Below are 22001 nucleotides of genomic sequence, written 5' to 3'. Positions count from 1 at the left end.
AGCCCTAGTTTAGTATTCCAATCCCCAAATTCTCTGCCTCTCCTCGACTCTACGTCGATTAGAGGAGTCTAGGTCGGTCTGCCCGAGCCTAGACAACTCCTAGGATCTCTCCTCCCCGACGGGGTCCCTCCCGGGAGCGAGATCCAGACGCCGCCGGCGATCTTCCGCCGCCCCTGCGCACGCGCGGACCGTCCGGCCCTAGGGCGCGGACCGTCCGGCCGTCAGGCAGAGGATCCTAGCTCCTGCACCAGGTCGCGGACCGTCCGACCCTGTGCCGTGGACCGTCCGCGTCTGACCAGGGAGCACCGCCGCCTCGCGCCAGGTCGCGGACCGTCCGGCTCTGTGCCGCGGACCGTCCGCGCCTGACCAGAGAGCACCGCCGCCGGTTCTTTTGAGTGATTGGCGCCTCCAAAAAGGTGTCAACATACTTTTTGGCGACTCCGCTGGGGAATAAGTGTCTAGATCTGCTAAAAATCGGCCCATAAATGGCCGGTTCTAAGGATCACACCAAGATCTCCACTACCAACATCATCAAGCCGGCCATGGAGGCGCTCCCGGCTGATGACCGAAGGCCCTTTGAAGACCTCGTAATGCGCGATGAGAAGGAGGTGATGCGGCAATGGAACGAACAACGCGACAAGGAAGAGGCGGAACTGCTGCATAAACTCTCCGAACGGCGCAAGGAGGCGGCGGACAAGTACTTGTCACACTTCACGGTGGATCGCCACCAGAAGATCGTCCGTCAAGGGGAGATCGATATGGAATCTCTCCTACCTCCACTGCAGGGTCCCGCTGTAAGTACTCCAGATCTATCTCTTACGACTTTCATGGATCAACGAGGAGATCAGTTAAAGCAATATGTAGATGAATCTATTAAAATGCATTTACGTGCATATGAGAAATCAACTGCTCCTAATTTTCCATCGCGGGAGTCTAATACAGTGCCACCCACGTCAAACACATCGGCTTTAAACGGGTCACCTTTGACCCAGCCATCATATGGTATGCCGATGCACGCTTTCGTGTCACCATCACAGCCGCAACCACTAGGCACGCGACAGGTACTGGACGCGACCGGACCATCCGAGCATCATCTCAGACAGTCCGGTTATACCGCGGACCGTCCGGCGTATTTCGCCGGACCGTCCGACCAGATGCAGGCCCGCACACAAAACACTCAGGTCGCACCGTACATGGCCGGACCATCAGGATACAACCCTGAACACTTCGGCCCCATCACGGACCGTCCGGTGCATCACGCCGGACCGTCCGGATATGTTGCGGACCGTCCGCCATCTTACGCTGGACCGTCCGGATATGGCATGAACCGGATGACGTATTACGCTGGACCATCCGACTCTACACGAGTCCATGCGCAGACTGCCCAAGTCACGCCATATATGGCCGATCCATCCGGGTACAGCCCTGGACCATTCGGCCCGATCGCGGACCGTCCGGTTCTTTACGACAGACGGTCTGGGTACGAGACTACCCACGTAGCACCATATACGGCTGGACAATCCGGATATACCTTCAGACCATTTGGCCAGGTCGCGGACCATTCGGCCTCTTACGCCGGACCGTCCGGATATGCATACGCAGAGCCGAGAGCTGCGCAATACGCACAGTTCCCACATTCATCGCAGCAACATTATGGTGCCCCACCAGCAACACATTATAATCATGCCATACCACCTCATGGACATAGGGCTGAATACTATTCGGCCACAAGAGAGCCTGAGGGGTATAGGGCAGGAGCTGGTGACATTAATAGGACACCTAACACACACCTTAAACATACCTGGGAGGAAAGCCGACAGAGTAATGTCAGGCAACCTGAAATCTCCACCCACAAACTCAATGGATGGTCGCCAGACATGGCAGAGAGGGTCAGAGACGAGGTAGCCGGGATGTTCAGGGACAAACTCGGTGTTAGTGTGTCAGGTACAGGGCAATCGTATCGGAAGCCTTATAGCCACCGATTCGACACCGTGCAATACCCACAGGGAACTAGAATACCAGACTTCTCTAAGTTTTCTGGTGAAAGTGGGAAAAGCACACACGAACATATAAGCCAATTCATAGCACTCTTGGGAGAATTGGCTGATGGGGAAGCCTACCGCGTTCGTTTATTCTCGTTGTCCCTTACTGATACTGCATTTGCATGGTACGCAGCTTTGCCACCAAATTCTATTAACTCTTGGGAAGAATTAGAGCAGAAATTTCATGAACACTTCTTCTCAGGAAAACATGAGCTAGAATTGGCTGACTTAGCTTCAGTCCGACAGGGGCCTGAAGAATCGGTTAATGACTATATCCGGAGATTCCGGGACACTAGAAACCGATGCTTTCAGATTCATGTCGCAGAAAAACAACTGACAGGGCTAGCTTTCAATGGGTTGCGACCCTACTTAAAAGAAAAATTAGATGGCACCCAATTCTTTTCACTAGTGCACTTACACCAGCGGGCTATGACCTGTGAAAGCCGAAATAAGGAAACATCAAAATCGGCTAGCCATAAGATGCATCTAGTGGGATACAATAATTCGGACGATGAATCCACGGATGTATACACCGCCGAACTGGTTTGGCCAGGGCAGGCTAAACCTTCAGCGTGTTCTGCTTTACAGTCGATTCGAAAGAATCGACAAGAGGAAGTTAAGTTTACTTTTAATGTTGCCAAATGTGATAAAATATTTGACGAGTTACTGAAAAACGACAACATTAAATTAACTCATACTATTCCTCCTCCTGATGAATTAAAGAGGCGTGCTTATTGTAAGTGGCATAATTCCTTTTCTCATGCCACCAATGATTGTAATGTTTTTCGTCGACAGATACAATCGGCCATAAATAAGGGTCGATTGACTTTTCAGGAGATGCAAGTAGACACACAACCCTTTCCTGTTAATACAATAGAACTCACATGCAAAAAGGTCTTGGTTCGGCCCGAAATGGCCGATAAAGGCAAAGGCAAGGGCATCGTCATCAGCAATCCTCGCATGTCAGATATATCACAAAAGGAGATTATTCGAAAGGCTTCGGACGAGAAGGCTAAAAGGTCCGAAGACGCCGGGGGCAGGCACAGTTAATAAACCAAACACATCAGCCTAGCCCCAGCATCATAGATGGTCCGGCACCTACGTGCGGACAATCCGGTGCTCAGACAAACGGTCCGGCTAACTCAGCCGGACAGTCCACCTATGACCAAAGGCGTCAACCTCTACACAAAGCAAGGAAAAAGACGCAAGATCAAAGCACATATAATCGGCTGATCAAAGCCGATCCTACTTTTGATCAGTTGCTCTCCAAAAATACTAGCAAAAAGACTGTTCCACGTGATCGGTCAACAAAGAAACCCCGGTCACCTGCTAAAACAAAACGGTCAAACAAAACGACACAACAAGCATCGCCTATTCATTCTATGAGACCAGGGTACTTTCCACCTATTTACTCATCGTCGGTATATTATCCTGTTCAAACATGGAATGGCACGATGATGAATCCATGGTACATGTATAGTCCCTTCGTCTATCCAGACTGGGGGGCACCTCCATTCTATTCCTTTTGATCCATTGATCAAATGGTCATGGCCGAGAAAGATACAATCCGAAACGGCCTTTATATTGGTGCTTTATTGAATAATCTCCATATCGAAAAGCCGGTGACCTACATCAGGTTTAGTTCATATGCTTTTGGTTCGTCAACCTTCACCAAAAGGCAGGGGGGCATATGTTGAGCTCTAAAAAGAGCAGTGCGGACGGTCCGGCCCCGAGGCCGGACGGTCCGCGGTGGTGGCGCGGACGGTCCGCGCGCACGCAGAGTCAGTTAGGGTTCCTAGTTTCTCGCGGGATTTGTTACTAAAACCGCGGGGTTAACTCGGGAAACAGTTGGAAACGGATCCAGACCTCCCCCTTTATATAGATGAAGGGCTACGGCCGATTGAACCCCCAACAATCGAACCAATACCACTTCTACCTCGCATTTATTTCTAGCACAATTAGGAGTAGTTCTAGTCTAGTTCTAGTTTAGCCCTAGTTTAGTATTCCAATCCCCAAATTCTCTGCCTCTCCTCGACTCTACGTCGATTAGAGGAGTCTAGGTCGGTCTGCCCGAGCCTAGACAACTCCTAGGATCTCTCCTCCCCGACGGGGTCCCTCCCGGGAGCGAGATCCAGACGCCGCCGGCGATCTTCCGCCGCCCCTGCGCACGCGCGGACCGTCCGGCCCTAGGGCGCGGACCGTCCGGCCGTCAGGCAGAGGATCCTAGCTCCTGCACCAGGTCGCGGACCGTCCGGCCCTGTGCCGCGGACCGTCCGCGTCTGACCAGGGAGCACCGCCGCCTCGCGCCAGGTCACGGACCGTCCGGCTCTGTGCCGCGGACCGTCCGCGCCTGACCAGAGAGCACCGCCGCCGGTTCTTTTGAGTGATTGGCGCCTCCAAAAAGGTGTCAACATACTTTTTGGAGACTCCGCTGGGGAATAGGTGTCTAGATCTGCTAAAAATCGGCCCATAAATGGCCGGTTCTAAGGATCACACCAAGATCTCCACTACCAACATCATCAAGTCGGCCATGGAGGCGCTCCCGGCTGATGACCAAAGGCCCTTTGAAGACCTCGTAATGCGCGATGAGAAGGAGGTGATGTGGCAATGGAACGAACAACGCGACAAGGAAGAGGCGGAACTGCTGCATAAACTCTCCGAACGGCGCAAGGCGACGGCGGACAAGTACTTGTCACACTTCACGGTGGATCGCCACCAGAAGATCGTCCGTCAAGGGGAGATCGATATGGAATCTCTCCTACCTCCACTGCAGGGTCCCGTTGTAAGTACTCCAGATCTATCTCTTACGACTTTCATGGATCAACGAGGAGATCAGTTAAAGCAATATGTAGATGAATCTATTAAAATGCATTTACGTGCATACGAGAAATCAGCTGCTCCTAATTTTCCATCACGAGAGTCTAATACAGTGCCACCCACGTCAAACACATCGGCTGTAAACGGGTCACCTTTGACCCAGCCATCATATGGTATGCCGATGCACGCTTTCGTGTCACCATCACAGCCGCAACCACTAGGCACGCGGCAGGTACTGGTGAAAGGGAAATGTGCCCTTGGGCCATTTCTAAGTATTTTGGTGGTTTAGTGTCCAACACAAGTGTCTAAGTGTAAAATGGTGGACAAAGTACAAATCAAGGATAAAGGTATGTTTCTCAGACTTAGTACATTGTTTTAGAGACTAATGTATTGTGTCTAAGTGCTAGAAACAGGAAAAATCCAATTGAAAATGCCTTGGCTCGAGCAGCCAAGACTTTGCTCAGTCTGGAGCACCGGACTGTCCGGTGGTGCACCGGACAGTGTCCGGTGCGCCAGGCTGACTCGAGCAAAGTGGCTGCTCTCGGGACTTCGACGGCGGTGTACGGCTATAATTCACCGGACTGTCCGGTGGTGCACCGGACTATCCGGTGGGCCGTTCACAGGCGAACTCGTCGCTCTCGGGAATTCATCGTCGACGTACGACTATAATTCACCGGACTGTCCGGTGAGCCAACGGTCGGCAGGGCCAACGGTCGGCCGCGCGATCTGCGCGGGACACGTGGCTGGGCCAACGGCTAGTAGGAGGCACCGGACTGTCCGGTGTGCACCGGACATGTCCGGTGCGCCAACGGCTCTCAGGCTGCCAACGGTCAACTGCGCCATTTATGGAAGGAAATCGTGCACCGGACTGTGTCCGGTGTGCACCGGACTGTCCGGTGCACCAGTCGACAGAAGGCAAGATCAGCCTTCCTTGATTGCTCTCAACGGCTCCTAGCTGCCTTGGGGCTATAAAAGGGACCCCTAGGCGCATGGAGGAGGACACCAAGCATTCCTACAACATTCCTAAGCACCAAGACATCGATTTCGCGCATTCGTTTCATTGTGATAGCATATAGAGCTCTAGTGGAGTTGTGTTACGAGCTCTTGTTGCGACTTGTGTGCGTGTTGACACTCTGATTCTTGTGTCTTGTGTGCGTTGCTAATCCCTCCCTTGCTCCGTGTTCTTTGTGAATTTCAAGTGTAAGGGCGAGAGGCTCCAAGTTGTGGAGATTCCTCGCAAACGGGATTGAGAAAAAGTAAGCAAAACATCGTGGTATTCAAGTGGGTCTTTGGACCGCTTGAGAGGGGTTGATTGCAACCCTCGTCCGTTGGGACGCCACAACGTGGAGTAGGCAAGCGTTGGTCTTGGCCGAACCACGGGATAACCACCGTGCCATCTCTGTGATTGATCCTTGTTGGTTATTGTGTTTTGTTGAGAATTCCTCTCTAGCCACTTGGCAATTATTGTGCTAACGATTAACCAAGTTTTGTGGCTTAAGTTTTCAAGTTGAACAGGATCATCTATTCACCCCCCTCTAGGTGCTCTCAATTGGTATCAGAGCCGTTCTCTTCACAAAGGGACTAACCGCCCGAAGAGATGGATCCTAAGGGGAAGGGAATCGTGATCAACGACAAAGAGAAGGAATCCTTCGTTAACGAGCCGAAGGACGACAAGCCTACCGACTCCGGCTCGGGCCATAGACGGAAAGAAGGGAAGAAGAAGAAGACGAGGCGCATCAAGGAGATCGTCTACTACGACGACAGCGATGAGTCTACTTCTTCCCAAAAGGACGACGACCACAACGACTACGAGAGAAGGAAACCGGTTAATTCGAACTTTTCTTTTGACTACTCTCGTATTCCGCAAAGTTCAAATTCACATTTGCTCTCCATTCCACTCGGCAAGCCTCCACACTTTGATGGGGAGGACTACGGATTTTGGAGCCACAAAATGCGTAGTCACCTATTCTCTCTCCATCCTAGTATATGGGAGATTGTAGAGAGTGGAATGCACTTTGATAGTTCGGATAGTCCTGTGTTCATTAATGAGCAAATACATAAGAATGCATAAGCTACTACTGTTCTTCTAGCTTCATTGTGCAGGGATGAATACCACAAAGTGAGCGGCTTGGATAACGCCAAGCAGATCTGGGACACCCTCAAGATGGAGCTAGTGGAGGGCGAGCTTGGACGATTCGCGATGATAAGGGGCGAGGAGCCGACACAAACATACAACAGGCTCAAGACCCTTATCAACAAAATAAGGAGCTACGGAAGCACGCGATGGACGGACCACGACGTCGTCCGACTGATGCTAAGGTCCTTTACCGTTCTTGATCCTCATTTGGTAAATAATATTCGTGAGAATCCCAGGTACACCAAAATGTCGCCCGAAGAAGTCCTTGGAAAATTCGTAAGCGGGCGAATGATGATCAAGGAGGCGAGGTACGTGGACGACGCATTGAATGGTCCAATCAACGAGCCTCAACCCCTTGCCCTCAAGGCAACAAGAAGCAAGGAGGCGCTACCTAGCAAGGTGACACAAATTGAGGCGGCCGGACTTAATTATGAAGAGATGGCCCTCATCATCAAGAGATTCAAGACGGCACTTAAGGGTCGCAAGGGATAGCCAAGCAAGACCAAAGCCAAGGGGAAGCGCTCATGCTTCAAATGCGGTAAGATTGGTCATTTTATTGCTAACTGTCCCGACAATGATAGTGATCAGGATCAAGGGAACAAGAGGGAGAAGAAGAACTATAAGAAGGCAAAGGGCGAGGCACATCTTGGCAAGGAGTGGGATTCGGATTGCTCCTCATCCGACTCCGACAATGAAGGACTCGCCGCCACCGCCTTCAACAAGTCATCCCTCTTCCCCAACGAGCGTCACACATGCCTTATGGCAAGGGAGAAGAAGGTAAGTACTCGAAACTCTACTTATGCTTCTTCAAGTGAGGACGAATCTAGTGATGAGGATGAAATAGATTATTCATGTTTATTTAAGGGCCTAGATAGAACCAAGGTAGATAAAATTAATGAGTTGATTGATGCCTTGAATGATAAGAATAGGCTTTTAGAAAAACAAGAGGACTTGTTGTATGAAGAACATGACAAATTTTTAGAAGCACAAAAATCTCAGGCCTTAGAAGTTAAGAGAAACGAAATACTTTCTTGTGAATTATCTTCTTGCCATGAAACAATTTCTAGCTTAAGGAGCTTTAATGATGATTTGAATGCTAAGTTAGAAATAGCTAGTAAATCAACAACTTGTGTAGAAAATGTTGTTATTTGCAATAGATGTAAAGAGTTTGATATTGATGCTTGTAGTGAACACATAGCTTCTATTGCAAAATTAAATGATGAAATGGCTAGTCTTAATGCCCAACTTAAGGCTAGCAAAAGTGATTTTGATAAACTAAAATTTGCTAGGGATGCCTACACGATTGGTAGACACCCCTCCATTAAGGATGGGCTTAGCTTCAAGAGGGAAGCCAAGAACTTAACAAGCCATAAGGCTCCCATCTCTGCCAAGGAGAAAGGGAAGGCCCCTATGGCAAGTAGTACTAAAAAGAACCATGCTTTTATGTACAATGATAGAAGACAGTCTCATAGGAGTTGTAATGCTTTTGATTCACATGCCTATGATTCTTATGCTATGTATGCTTCCAGTTCTTCCTATATGCATTGTAGAGATATGCCTAGGAAAAATATTCATCATGTGCCTAGAAAGAATTTTGTTCATGCTCCTAGGAAAGTTATGAATGGTCCCTCTACAATTTATCATGCTTTGAATGCTTCCTTTGCTATTTGTAGAAAGGATAGGAAGATATTTGCTAGGAAATTAGGGGCAAAATGCAAGGGTGATAAAACTTGCATTTGGGTCCCTAAGGAAATTGTGACTAACCTTGTAGGACCCAACAAGAGTTGGGTACCTAAGACCCAAGCCTAAATTTGCCTTGCAGGTTTATGCATCCGGGGGTTCAAGCTGGATTATCGACAGCGGATGCACAAACCATATGACGGGGAAGAAGAAGATGTTCACCTCCTACGTCAAGAATAAGGATTCCCAAGATTCAATCATATTCGGTGATGGGAACCAAGGCAAGGTGAAAGGTTTAAGCAAGATTGCAATATCAAATGAGCATTCTATCTCTAATGTGTTTTTAGTTGAGAGTCTTGGATATAATTTACTATCTGTTAGTCAATTATGTAATATGGGATATAATTGTTTATTTACAAATGTAGATGTGTCTGTCTTTAGAAGAAGTGATGGTTCACTAGCTTTTAAGGGTGTACTAGACGGCAAACTTTACTTAGTTGATTTTGCAAAAGAAGAGGCCGGTCTAGATGCATGCTTAATGGCTAAGACTTGCATGGGCTGGTTGTGGCATCGCCGCTTAGCACATGTGGGGATGAAGAACCTCCACAAGCTTCTAAAGGGAGAACACGTGATAGGTCTAACCAATGTTCATTTCGAAAAAGATAGACCTTGTGCAGCTTGTCAAGCAGGTAAACAAGTGGGAGGAGCACATCACAGCAAGAATGTGATGACCACGTCAAGACCTCTGGAGCTGCTGCATATGGATCTCTTCGGACCCGTCACCTATCTGAGCATAGGAGGAAGTAAGTATGGTCTAGTTATTGTTGATGACTTTTCCCGCTTCACTTGGGTGTTCTTTTTGCAGGATAAGTCTGAAACTCAAGGGACCCTCAAGCGCTTCCTCAGGAGAGCTCAAAATGAGTTTGAGCTCAAAGTGAAGAAGATAAGGAGCGACAACGGGTCCGAATTCAAGAATCTTCAAGTGTTGATTATGGGAAAAAGGGGGAGTTTTTGAAATCCTTAATCAAATTTTGAAAATAGTAGATTAGAGCTTTTGGTTTGTCAAAACTCTTTTATTGTCTCCTGTGTCAAAAGTTGGCCTCTTGTGGGGAGAAGTGTTGATTATGGGAAAAAGGGGGAGTTTTTGAAATCCTTAATCAAATTTCTTTGGAAAACCTCTCTTTATGTCTCTACAAGTGGATTTGACTTAGAGATAGGAATTTGAGTTTGATTTGCAAAAACAAACCAAGTGGTGGCATAGAATGATCCATATATGTCAAATTTGAATCAAAACAATTTGAGTTTTTATTTGAAGTGATTTTGTACTTGTTCTACTTGCTTTATGTTGTGTTGGCATAAATCACCAAAAAGGGGGAGATTGAAAGGGAAATGTGCCCTTGGGCCATTTCTAAGTATTTTGGTGGTTTAGTGTCCAACACAAGTGTCTAAGTGTAAAATGGTGGACAAAGTACAAATCAAGGATAAAGGTATGTTTCTCAGACTTAGTACATTGTTTTAGAGACTAATGTATTGTGTCTAAGTGCTGGAAACAGGAAAAATCCAATTGAAAATGCCTTGGCTCGAGCAGCCAAGACTTTGCTCAGTCTGGAGCACCGGACTGTCCGGTGGTGCACCGGACAGTGTCCGGTGGTGCAGGCTGACTCGAGCAAAGTGGCTGCTCTCGGGACTTCGACGGTGGTGTACGACTATAATTCACCGGACTGTCCGGTGGGCCGTTCACAGGCGAACTCGTCGCTCTCGGGAATTCATCGTCGACGTACGGCTATAATTCACCGGACTGTCCGGTGAGCCAACGGTCGGCAGGGCCAACGGTCGGCCGCGCGATCTGCGCGGGACACGTGGCCGGGCCAACGGCTAGTAGGAGGCACCGGACTGTCCGGTGTGCACCGGACATGTCCGGTGCGCCAACGGCTCTCAGGCTGCCAACGGTCGACTGCGCCATTTATGGAAGGAAATCGGGCACCGGACTGTCCGGTGCACCAGTCGACAGAAGGCAAGATCAGCCTTCCTTGATTGCTCTCAACGGCTCCTAGCTGCCTTGGGGCTATAAAAGGGACCCCTAGGCGCATGGAGGAGGACACCAAGCATTCCTACAACATTCCTAAGCACCAAGACATCGATTTCGCGCATTCGTTTCATTGTGATAGCATATAGAGCTCTAGTGGAGTTGTGTTGCGAGCTCTTGTTGCGACTTATGTGCGTGTTGACACTCTGATTCTTGTGTCTTGTGTGCGTTGCTAATCCCTCGCTTGCTCTGTGTTCTTTGTGAATTTCAAGTGTAAGGGCGAGAGGCTCCAAGTTGTGGAGATTCCTCGCAAACGGGATTGAGAAAAAGTAAGCAAAACACCGTGGTATTCAAGTGGGTCTTTGGACCGCTTGAGAGGGGTTGATTGCAACCCTCGTCCGTTGGGACGCCACAACGTGGAGTAGGCAAGCGTTGGTCTTGGCCGAACCACGGGATAACCACCGTGCTATCTCTGTGATTGATCCTTGTTGGTTATTGTGTTTTGTTGAGAATTCCTCTCTAGCCACTTGGCAATTATTGTGCTAACGATTAACCAAGTTTTGTGGCTTAAGTTTTCAAGTTGAACAGGATCACCTATTCACCCCCCCTCTAGGTGCTCTCAATTGGACGCGACCGGACCATCCGAGCATCATCTCAGACAGTCCGGTTATACCGCGGATCGTCCGGCGTATTTCGCCGGACCGTCCGACCAGATGCAGGCCCGCACACAAAACACTCAGGTCGCACCGTACATGGCCGGACCATCAGGATACAACCCTGAACACTTCGGCCCCATCACGGACCGTCCGGTGCATCACGTCGGACCGTCCGGATATGTTGCGGACCGTCCGGATATGTTGCGGACCGTCCGCCATCTTACGCCGGACCGTCCGGATATGGCATGAACCGGCCAACGTATTACGCTGGACCATCCGACTCTACACGAGTCCATGCGCAGACTGCCCAAGTCACGCCATATATGGCCGATCCATCCGGGTACAGCCCTGGACCATTCGGCCCGATCGCGGACCGTCCGGTTCTTTACGACAGACGGTCTGGGTACGAGACTACCCACGTAGCACCATATACGGCTGGACAATCCGGATATACCTTCAGACCATTTGGCCAGGTCGCGGACCATTCGGCCTCTTACGCCGGACCGTCCGGATATGCATACGCAGAGCCGAGAGCTGCGCAATACGCACAGTTCCCACATTCATCGCAGCAACATTATGGTGCCCCACCAGCAACACATTATAATCATGCCATACCACCTCATGGACATAGGGTTGAATACTATTCGGCCACAAGAGAGCCTGAGGGGTATAGGGCAGGAGCTGGTGACATTAATAGGACACCTAACACACACCTTAAACATACCTGGGAGGAAAGCCGACAGAGTAATGTCAGGCAACCTGAAATCTCCACCCACAAACTCAATGGATGGTCGCCAGACATGGCAGAGAGGGTCAGAGACGAGGTAGCCGGGATGTTCAGGGACAAACTCGGTGTTAGTGTGTCAGGTACAGGGCAATCGTATCGGAAGCCTTATAGCCACCGATTCGACACCGTGCAATACCCACAGGGAACTAGAATACCAGACTTCTCTAAGTTTTCTGGTGAAAGTGGGAAAAGCACACACGAACATATAAGCCAATTCATAGCACTCTTGGGAGAATTGGCTGATGGGGAAGCCTACCGCGTTCGTTTATTCTCGTTGTCCCTTACTGATACTGCATTTGCATGGTACGCAGCTTTGCCACCAAATTCTATTAACTCTTGGGAAGAATTAGAGCAGAAATTTCATGAACATTTCTTCTCAGGAAAACATGAGTTAGAATTGGCTGACTTAGCTTCAGTCCGACAGGGGCCTGAAGAATCGGTTAATGACTATATCCGGAGATTCCGGGACACTAGAAACCGATGCTTTCAGATTCATGTCGCAGAAAAACAACTGACAGGGCTAGCTTTCAATGGGTTGCGACCCTACTTAAAAGAAAAATTAGATGGCACCCAATTCTTTTCACTAGTGCACTTACACCAGCGGGCTATGACCTGTGAAAGCCGAAATAAGGAAACATCAAAATCGGCTAGCCATAAGATGCATCTAGTGGGATACGATAATTCGGACGATGAATCCATGGATGTATACACCGCCGAACTGGTTTGGCCAGGACAGGCTAAACCTTCAGTGTGTTCTGCTTTACAGTCGATTCAAAAGAATCGACAAGAGGAAGTTAAGTTTACTTTTAATGTTGCCAAATGCGATAAAATATTTGACGAGTTACTGAAAAACGGCAACATTAAATTAACTCATACTATTCCTCCTCCTGATGAATTAAAGAGGCGTGCTTATTGTAAGTGGCATAATTCCTTTTCTCATGCCACCAATGATTGTAATGTTTTTCGTCGACAGATACAATCGGCCATAAATGAGGGTCGATTGGCTTTTCAGGAGATGCAAGTAGACACACAACCCTTTCATGTAAATACAATAGAACTCACATGCAAAAAGGTCTTGGTTCGGCCCGAAATGGCCGATAAAGGCAAAGGCAAGGGCATCGTCATCAGCAATCCTCGCATGTCAGATATATCACAAAAGGAGATTACTCGAAAGGCTTCGGACGAGAAGGCTAAAAGGTCCGAAGACGCTGGGGGGCAGGCACAGTTAATAAACCAAACACATCAGCCTAGCCCCAGCATCGTAGATGGTCCGACACCTACGTACGGACAATCCGGTGCTCAGACAAACGGTCCGGCTAACTCAGCCGGACAGTCCACCTATGACCAAAGGCGTCAACCTCTACACAAAGCAAGGAAAAAGACGCAAGGTCAAAGCACATATAATCGGCTGATCAAAGCCGATCCTACTTTTGATCAGTTGCTCTCCAAAAATACTAGCAAAAAGACTGTTCCACGTGATCGGTCAACAAAGAAACCCCGGTCACCTGCTAAAACAAAACAGTCAAACAAAACGACACAACAAGCATCGCCTATTCATTCTATGAGACCAGGGTACTTTCCACCTATTTACTCATCGTCGGTATATTATCCTGTTCAAACATGGAATGGCACGATGATGAATCCATGGTACATGTATAGTCCCTTCGTCTATCCAGACTGGGGGGCACCTCCATTCTATTCCTTTTGATCCATTGATCAAATGGTCATGGCCGAGAAAGATACAATCCGAAACGGCCTTTATATTGGTGCTTTATTGAATAATCTCCATATCGAAAAGCCGGTGACCTACATCAGGTTTAGTTCATATGCTTTTGGTTCGTCAACCTTCACCAAAAGGCAGGGGGGCATATGTTGAGCTCTAAAAAGAGCAGTGCGGACGGTCCGGCCCCGAGGCCGGACGGTCCGCGGTCCGGACTGTCCACGGTGGTGGCGCGGACGGTCCGCGCGCACGCAGAGTCAGTTAGGGTTCCTAGTTTCTCGCGGGATTTGTTACTAAAACCGCGGGATTAACTCGGGAAACAGTTGGAAACGGATCCAGACCTCCCCCTTTATATAGATGAAGGGCTACGACCGATTGAACCCCCAACAATCGAACCAATACCACTTCTATCTCGCATTTATTTCCAGCACAATTAGGAGTAGTTGAAAGGGAAATGTGCCTTTGGGCCATTTCTAAGTATTTTGGTGATTGAGTGCCAACACAAGTGCTTAAATATGAATCTATGCCCATGGATGGACAAAGTGCAAATCAAGAGCAAAGGTATGTTTCTAAGTCTTAGTACATTGGTTTTGTGTACTAATATACTTGTCTAAGTATCAGAAACAGAAAGAAGAAGAGAAGAGAAGAGTTGGCTGTGTACAGCCAAGAGGCTGTTTCGGTCTGGGGCACCGGACTGTCCGGTGGTGCACCGGACAGTGTCCGGTGCGCCAGGTTGCCTCGAGCGAAGTGGCCGCTCTCGGGAATTCGCCGACGGCGTACGACTAAAATTCACCGGACTGTCCGGTGTGCACCAGACATGTCCGGTGCGCCAACGGCTCCCAGATCTGCAATGGTCGAATGCGCTGTTTAAGGAAGGAAATCAGGCACCGGACAGTGTCCGGTGTGCACCGGACTGTCCGGTGCGCCAGTCGACAGAAGGCAAGATCAGCCTTCCTGGATTGCTCTCAACGGCTCCTAGCTGCCTTGGGGCTATAAAAGGGACCCCTAGGCGCACGGAGGAGAATACCAAGCATCCCTACAACATTCCTAAGCACCAAGACATCGATTCCACACATTTGGTTTATTGTGATAGCATCTAGAGCTCTTGTTGAGTTGTGAACTCATTGAGTTGTGTTGCGAGCTCTTGTTGCGACTTGTGTGCGTGCTGTTGCTCTGATTTTGAGTCTTGTGTGCGTTGCTAGTTTCTCCCTTACTCCGTATTTCTTTGTGAATCTTAAGTGTAAGGGCGAGAGGCTCCAAGTTGTGGAGATTCCTCGCAAACGGGATATTGAAAGGCAAAGCAAAACACCGTGGTATTCAAGTTGGTCTTTGGACCGCTTGAGAGGGGTTGATTGCAACCCTCGTCCGTTGCGACGCCACAACGTGGAGTAGGCAAGCGTTGGTCTTGGCCGAACCACGGGATAAACCACTGTGTCATCTCTGTGTTTGATCTCTTGTGGTATTGTGTTTTGTTGAGACTCCTCTCTAGCCACTTGGCAATTATTGTGCTAACACTTAACAAGTTTTTGTGGCTATAAGTTTAAGTTTTCACAGGATCACCTATTCACCCCCCCTCTAGGTGCTCTCAGTAGTTCTAGTCTAGTTCTAGTTTAGCCCTAGTTTAGTATTCCAATCCCCAAATTCTCTGCCTCTCCTCGACTCTACGTCGATTAGAGGAGTCTAGGTCGGTCTGCCCGAGCCTAGACAACTCCTAGGATCTCTCCTCCCCGACGGGGTCCCTCCCGGGAGCGAGATCAAGACGCCGCCGGCGATCTTCTATCGCCCCTGCGCACGCGCGGACCGTCCGGCCGTCAGGCAGAGGATCCTAGCTCCTGCACCAGGTCGCGGACCGTCCGGCCCTGTGCCGCGGACCGTCCGCGTCTGACCAGGGAACACCGCCGCCTCACGCCAGGTCGCGGACCGTCCGGCTCTGTGCCGCGGACCGTCCGCGCCTGACCAGAGAGCACCGCCGCCGGTTCTTTTGAGTGATTGGCGCCTCCAAAAAGGTGTCAACATACTTTTTGGCGACTCCGCTAGGGAATAGGTGTCTAGATCTGCTAAAAATCGGCCCATAAATGGCCGGTTCTAAGGATCACACCAAGATCTCCACTACCAACATCATCAAGCCGGCCATGGAGGCGCTCCCGGCTGATGACCAAAGGCCCTTTGAAGACCTCGTAATGCGCGATGAGAAGGAGGTGATGCGGCAATGGAACGAACAACGCGACAAGGAAGAGGCGGAACTACTGCATAAACTCTCCGAACGGCGCAAGGAGGCGGCGGACAAGTACTTGTCACACTTCACGGTGGATCGCCACCAGAAGATCGTCCGTCAAGGGGAGATCGATATGGAATCTCTCCTACCTCCAATGCAGGGTCCCGCTGTAAGTACTCCAGATCTATCTCTTACGACTTTCATGGATCAACGAGGAGATCAGTTAAAGCAATATGTAGATGAATCTATTAAAATGCATTTACGTGCATACGAGAAATCAGCTGCTCCTAATTTTCCATCGCGAGAGTCTAATACAGTGCCACCCACGTCAAACACATCGGCTGTAAACGGGTCACCTTTGACCCAGCCATCATATGGTATGCCGATGCACGCTTTCGTGTCACCATCACAGCCGCAACCACTAGGCACGCGGCAGGTACTGGACGCGACCGGACCATCCGAGCATCATCTCAGACAGTCCGGTTATACCGCGGACCGTCCGGCGTATTTCGCCGGACCGTCCGACCAGATGCAGGCCCGCACACAAAGCACTCAGGTCGCACCGTACATGGCCGGACCATCAGGATACAACCCTGAACACTTCGGCCCCATCACGGACCGTCCGGTGCATCACGCCAGACCGTCCGGATATGTTGCGGACCGTCCGCCATCTTACGCCGGACCGTCCGGATATGGCATGAACCGGCCGACGTATTACGTTGGACCATCCGACTCTACACGAGTCCATGCGCAGACTGCCAAGTCACACCATATATGGCCGATCCATCCGGGTACAGCCCTGGACCATTCGGCCCGATCGCGGACCGTCCGATTCTTTACGACAGACGGTCTGGGTACGAGACTACCCACGTAGCACCATATACGGCTGGACAATCCGGATATACCTTCAGACCATTTGGCCAGGTCGCGGACCATTTGGCCTCTTACGCCGGACCGTCCGGATATGCATACGCAGAGCTGAGAGCTGCGCAATACGCACAGTTCCCACATTCATCGCAGCAACATTATGGTGCCCCACCAGCAACACATTATAATCATGCCATACCACCTCATGGACATAGGGCTGAATACTATTCGGCCACAAGAGAGCCTGAGGGGTATAGGGCAGGAGCTGGTGACATTAATAGGACACCTAACACACACCTTAAACATACCTGGGAGGAAAGCCGACAGAGTAATGTCAGGCAACCTGAAATCTCCACCCACAAACTTAATGGATGGTCGCCAGACATGGCAGAGAGGGTCAGAGACGAGGTAGCCGGGATGTTCAGGGACAAACTTGGTGTTAGTGTGTCAGGTACATGGCAATCGTATCGGAAGCCTTATAGCCACCGATTCGACACCGTGCCATACCCACGGGGAACTAGAATACCAGACTTCTCTAAGTTTTCTGGTGAAAGTGGGAAAAGCACACACGAACATATAAGACAATTCATAGCACACTTGGGAGAATTGGCTGATGGGGAAGCCTACCGCGTTCGTTTATTCTCGTTGTCCCTTACTGATACTGCATTTGCATGGTACGCATCTTTGCCACCAAATTCTATTAACTCTTGGGAAGAATTAGAGCAGAAATTTCATGAACACTTCTTCTCAGGAAAACATGAGTTAGAATTGGCTGACTTAGCTTCAGTCCGACAGGGGCCTGAAGAATCGGTTAATGACTATATCCGGAGATTCCGGGACACTAGAAACCGATGCTTTCAGATTCATGTCGCAGAAAAACAACTGACAGGGCTAGCTTTCAATGGGTTGCGACGCTACTTAAAAGAAAAATTAGATGGCACCCAATTCTTTTCACTAGTGCACTTACACCAGCGGGCTATGACCTGTGAAAGCCGAAATAAGGAAACATCAAAATCGGCTAGCCATAAGATGCATCTAGTGGGATACGATAATTCGGACGATGAATCCACGGATGTATACACCGCCGAACTGGTTTGGCCAGGACAGGCTAAACCTTCAGCGTGTTCTGCTTTACAGTCGATTCGAAAGAATCGACAAGAGGAAGTTAAGTTTACTTTTAATGTTGCCAAATGCGATAAAATATTTGACGAGTTACTGAAAAACGGCAACATTAAATTAACTCATACTATTCCTCCTCCTGATGAATTAAAGAGGCGTGCTTATTGTAAGTGGCATAATTCCTTTTCTCATGCCACCAATGATTGTAATGTTTTTCGTCGACAGATACAATCAGCCATAAATGAGGGTCGATTGGCTTTTCAGGAGATGCAAGTAGACACACAACTCTTTCCTGTTAATACAATAGAACTCACATGCAAAAAGGTCTTGGTTCGGCCCGAAATGGCCGATAAAGGCAAAGGCAAGGGCATCGTCATCAACAATCCTCGCATGTCAGATATATCACAAAAATAGATTACTCGAAAGGCTTCGGACGAGAAGGCTAAAAGGTCCGAAGACGCCGGGGGGCAGGCACAGTTAATAAACCAAACACATCAGCCTAGCCCCAGCATCGTAGATGGTCCGGCACCTACGTGCGGACAATCCGGTGCTCAGACAAACGGTCCGGCTAACTCAGCCGGACAGTCCACCTATAACCAAAGGCGTCAGTCTCTACACAAAGCAAGGAAAAAGACGCAAGGTCAAAGCACATATAATCGGCTGATCAAAGCCGATCCTACTTTTGATCAGTTGCTCTCCAAAAATAATAGCAAAAAGACTGTTCCACGTGATCGGTCAACAAAGAAACCCCGGTCACCTGCTAAAACAAAACGGTCAAACAAAACGACCCGAAAGGCGACACAACAAGCATCGCCTATTCATTCTATGAGACCAGGGTACTTTCCACCTATTTACTCATCGTCGGTATATTATCCTGTTCAAACATGGAATGACACGATGATGAATCCATGGTACATGTATAGTCCCTTCGTCTATCCAGACTGGGGGGCACCTCCATTCTATTCCTTTTGATCCATTGATCAAATGGTTATGGCCGAGAAAGATACAATCCGAAACGGCCTTTATATTGGTGCTGTATTGAATAATCTCCATATCGAAAAGCCGGTGACCTACATCAGGTTTAGTTCATATGCTTTTGGTTCGTCAACCTTCACCAAAAGACAGGGGGCATATGTTGAGCTCTAAAAAGAGCAGTGCGGATGGTCCGGCCCCGAGGCCGGACGGTCCGCGGTCCGGACTGTCCGCGGTGGTGGCGCGGACGGTCCGCGCGCACGCAGAGTCAGTTAGGGTTCCTAGTTTCTCGCGAGATTTGTTACTAAAACCGCGGGATTAAGTCGGGAAACAGTTGGAAACGGATCCAGACCTCCCCCTTTATATAGATGAAGGGCTACAGCCGATTGAACCCCCAACAATCGAACCAATACCACTTCTATCTCGCATTTATTTCCAGCACAATTAGGAGTAGTTCTAGTCTAGTTCTAGTTTAGCCCTAGTTTAGTATTCCAATCCCCAAATTCTCTGCATCTCCTCGACTCTACGTCGATTAGAGGAGTCTAGGTCGGTCTGTCTGAGCCTAGACAACTCCTAGGATCTCTCCTCCCCGACGGGGTCCCTCCCGGGAGCGAGATCCAGGCGCCGCCGGCGATCTTCCGCCGCCCCTGCGCACGCGCGGACCGTCAGGCCCTAGGGCGCGGACCGTCCGGCCGTCAGGCAGAGGATCCTAGCTCCTGCACCAGGTCGCGGACCGTCCGGCCCTGTGCCGCGGACCGTCCGCGTCTGACCAGGGAGCACCGCCGCCTCGCGCCAGGTCGCGGACCGTCCGGCTCTGTGCCGCGGACCGTCCGCGCCTGACCAGAGAGCACCGCCGCCGGTTCTTTTGAGTGATTGGCGCCTCCAAAAAAGTGTCAACAGTTTGTTACCAAACTTAAAATTTCATGGCGACAGTTAGCAAGGAGGCCAGAGATCACGAACATATCAATAATGGTCTGAATGATGATCACAATGACAAAACATCAATTAGCAAAGCCTTTATAACAATGAATATTTCATATCATCAACAATTAATCAACTCATAGAAGCAAAATCACCGAAAGGAATTAGCAGCAAAAGGCTTGGTTAATCATCGATGATCGGTCGCAGGTTCGCAGCCAGCCAGCCAGGCCATGCCATTGCCGCCGCGCGAGCCACATATGCAGCGCGGGCGCGACTACATGCACATTCCACTGCCCCTCATCACCTCCTCGTCGTCCTCGACGTCCGCGCAAATCGCCGGAGACATGCTCCCGCCTCCTCCAACGGCGCCGCTCCCGCCGCCACGCGTCGTGGACGACGACGTCTGAGCGGCCCCGCCGGCGCCGGCGCCGGCGCCTCCGCTGCCGCCGCCGGACTTGTGGTTGTGCATCCACACCTTGAAGACTTGCCTGGTGACCCCGATCTCTCGGCAGAAGCGGCCCACCTCGTCGTCCCCCGGCGCGCGGCCGGGCTCCCGCTTGGGCATCCGCCAGCCGAGCCGCTCCGCGAACCGCGCCATGCACTCCTTCTGCTCCTCCGTGAACTTTGTCCGCGTCCGCCGCCTGCCCCCGGAGCCGTGCGCGCCGGCGTCACCGCCCATGCCGGCCGCAGTAGTCGCAGTGTGGTGCGTGCCACTGCCGTAGCCCGGGGAGGCGCCAGCAGGGGAGGGCAGCATCGCGCCGTGCGCCCCCGCCGCGGCGTCCAGGAACGTCTTCCGGTGGAAGTTGCGGTGGCAGCCGCAGGCGGCGCAGAGCATCGGTGCGGGCTGGCCGTCGTCGGGGGTGTACTCGCAGCATCCGTCAGAAGCGTATGTCCCGAGCTTCGCCGCGTGGTTGCGCATGCACTCGCGGTACACCTCCCGCGGCCGCTCCTGGTGCTGTTGCTGATGCATTGTGCGCCGGCTCTCCTCCTCCCCGCTAGCCTAAACCTCTTCTTGCCTTTTCTTCTTGGTTTGGTTGCTTGCTCTGCTCTGCTCTGCTCTGCTCTGCTCTCTCTCTCTCTCTCTCTCTCTCTCTCTCTGGCTAGCTACCAAGACTAGAATCTACTAGGCATGTGGCTCTTTGAGCAGCAGCTGTGTTGTGTGCATGGTACATGGGAGGTCGAGGGAGGACTGGACTCTGGAGAGATCTAGTATGCAGTGCCGGGGGTCCGGGGGATATATGAGCTGTAAACATATCCCAGTTCCTTTGCTAGGAAGATGCAGATCGAAGGCCTAGTATGATTATTACGAGCAAGCACTGAAGACTGCAGCAATGTGGTGATGAGATGTTGTGGGTTGGCAGTTTGGGGCACGTCAAGATTCGTATGGCTGTTCTTGAGATCTTTGTAATCTGGGGCTGTGGTTCAGGACCAGAGCACAGGCGAGCAACAGGCAGCACAAGCCAAGTACTACCGGTTGACTTTCCTATATGGCTTTTCTTTGAAGGAGAACTGGTAGTAGGTGCAATGTTTCTGAGACATATCTTTCAAGATCTACTCCATGTTCTGTTCCAGGACTAAAAACAACGTCTTTAAGATTGAAATGCATGCACAGGCACAACATTTGCTTTCTTATTTTGTCAAACTTGGACCACACCAAACTTAATATAATTTGTTCAAACAATTAGCCATACTCTCTCCTATTCATCTCTATCAACCTGATTGGTTGCTGTGACCCACGCGCCCAGGCTCCCGTCATGCATTGATCGCGCAAGCCCATGTTCGGTTGCCTGCGCCTTGGTCCAGCGCTCTGCATGCGCGCGTGCAGTTTAGGTTATTTTTCAATGTCTGGCCTGGACGTGTGGAGATGTAGAGAGTGGGCATCTCTCGCGGTTCAGGCCCGCTTGAAGCAGGCGCGCTACCGCCGGGGAACCAATCAGCCGGTATAAGAATCAGCTATAGCTAGATCGTTTGGATCGCTACGAACCGAATAACATAGCGGGTAATTGACATGCTTTTATAGCGAAGAACGCAAGATTTACTAG

The 22001-nt window shown here is 50.2% G+C and overlaps 1 protein-coding gene across 1 annotated transcript; it reads right to left on the bottom strand.

Annotated features, from left to right (window-relative positions):
• Positions 1-19999: 19999 nt before the first annotated feature.
• Positions 20000-21602, bottom strand: LOC103643913 (zinc-finger homeodomain protein 11). The gene has a single exon (XM_008667082.2). It carries the CDS (start codon positions 20927-20929, stop codon positions 20234-20236), a length of 696 nt encoding a protein of 231 aa, XP_008665304.1. The 5' UTR covers positions 20930-21602; the 3' UTR covers positions 20000-20233.
• Positions 21603-22001: the final 399 nt, after the last annotated feature.

The sequence above is a fragment of the Zea mays genome, chromosome 1 (assembly GCF_902167145.1).
Source record: "Zea mays cultivar B73 chromosome 1, Zm-B73-REFERENCE-NAM-5.0, whole genome shotgun sequence".
Taxonomy (NCBI): Eukaryota; Viridiplantae; Streptophyta; class Magnoliopsida; order Poales; family Poaceae; genus Zea; species Zea mays.
The sequence above is the reverse complement of the archived record's forward strand: the minus strand, read 5'-3'. Positions and strand labels throughout refer to the sequence as shown.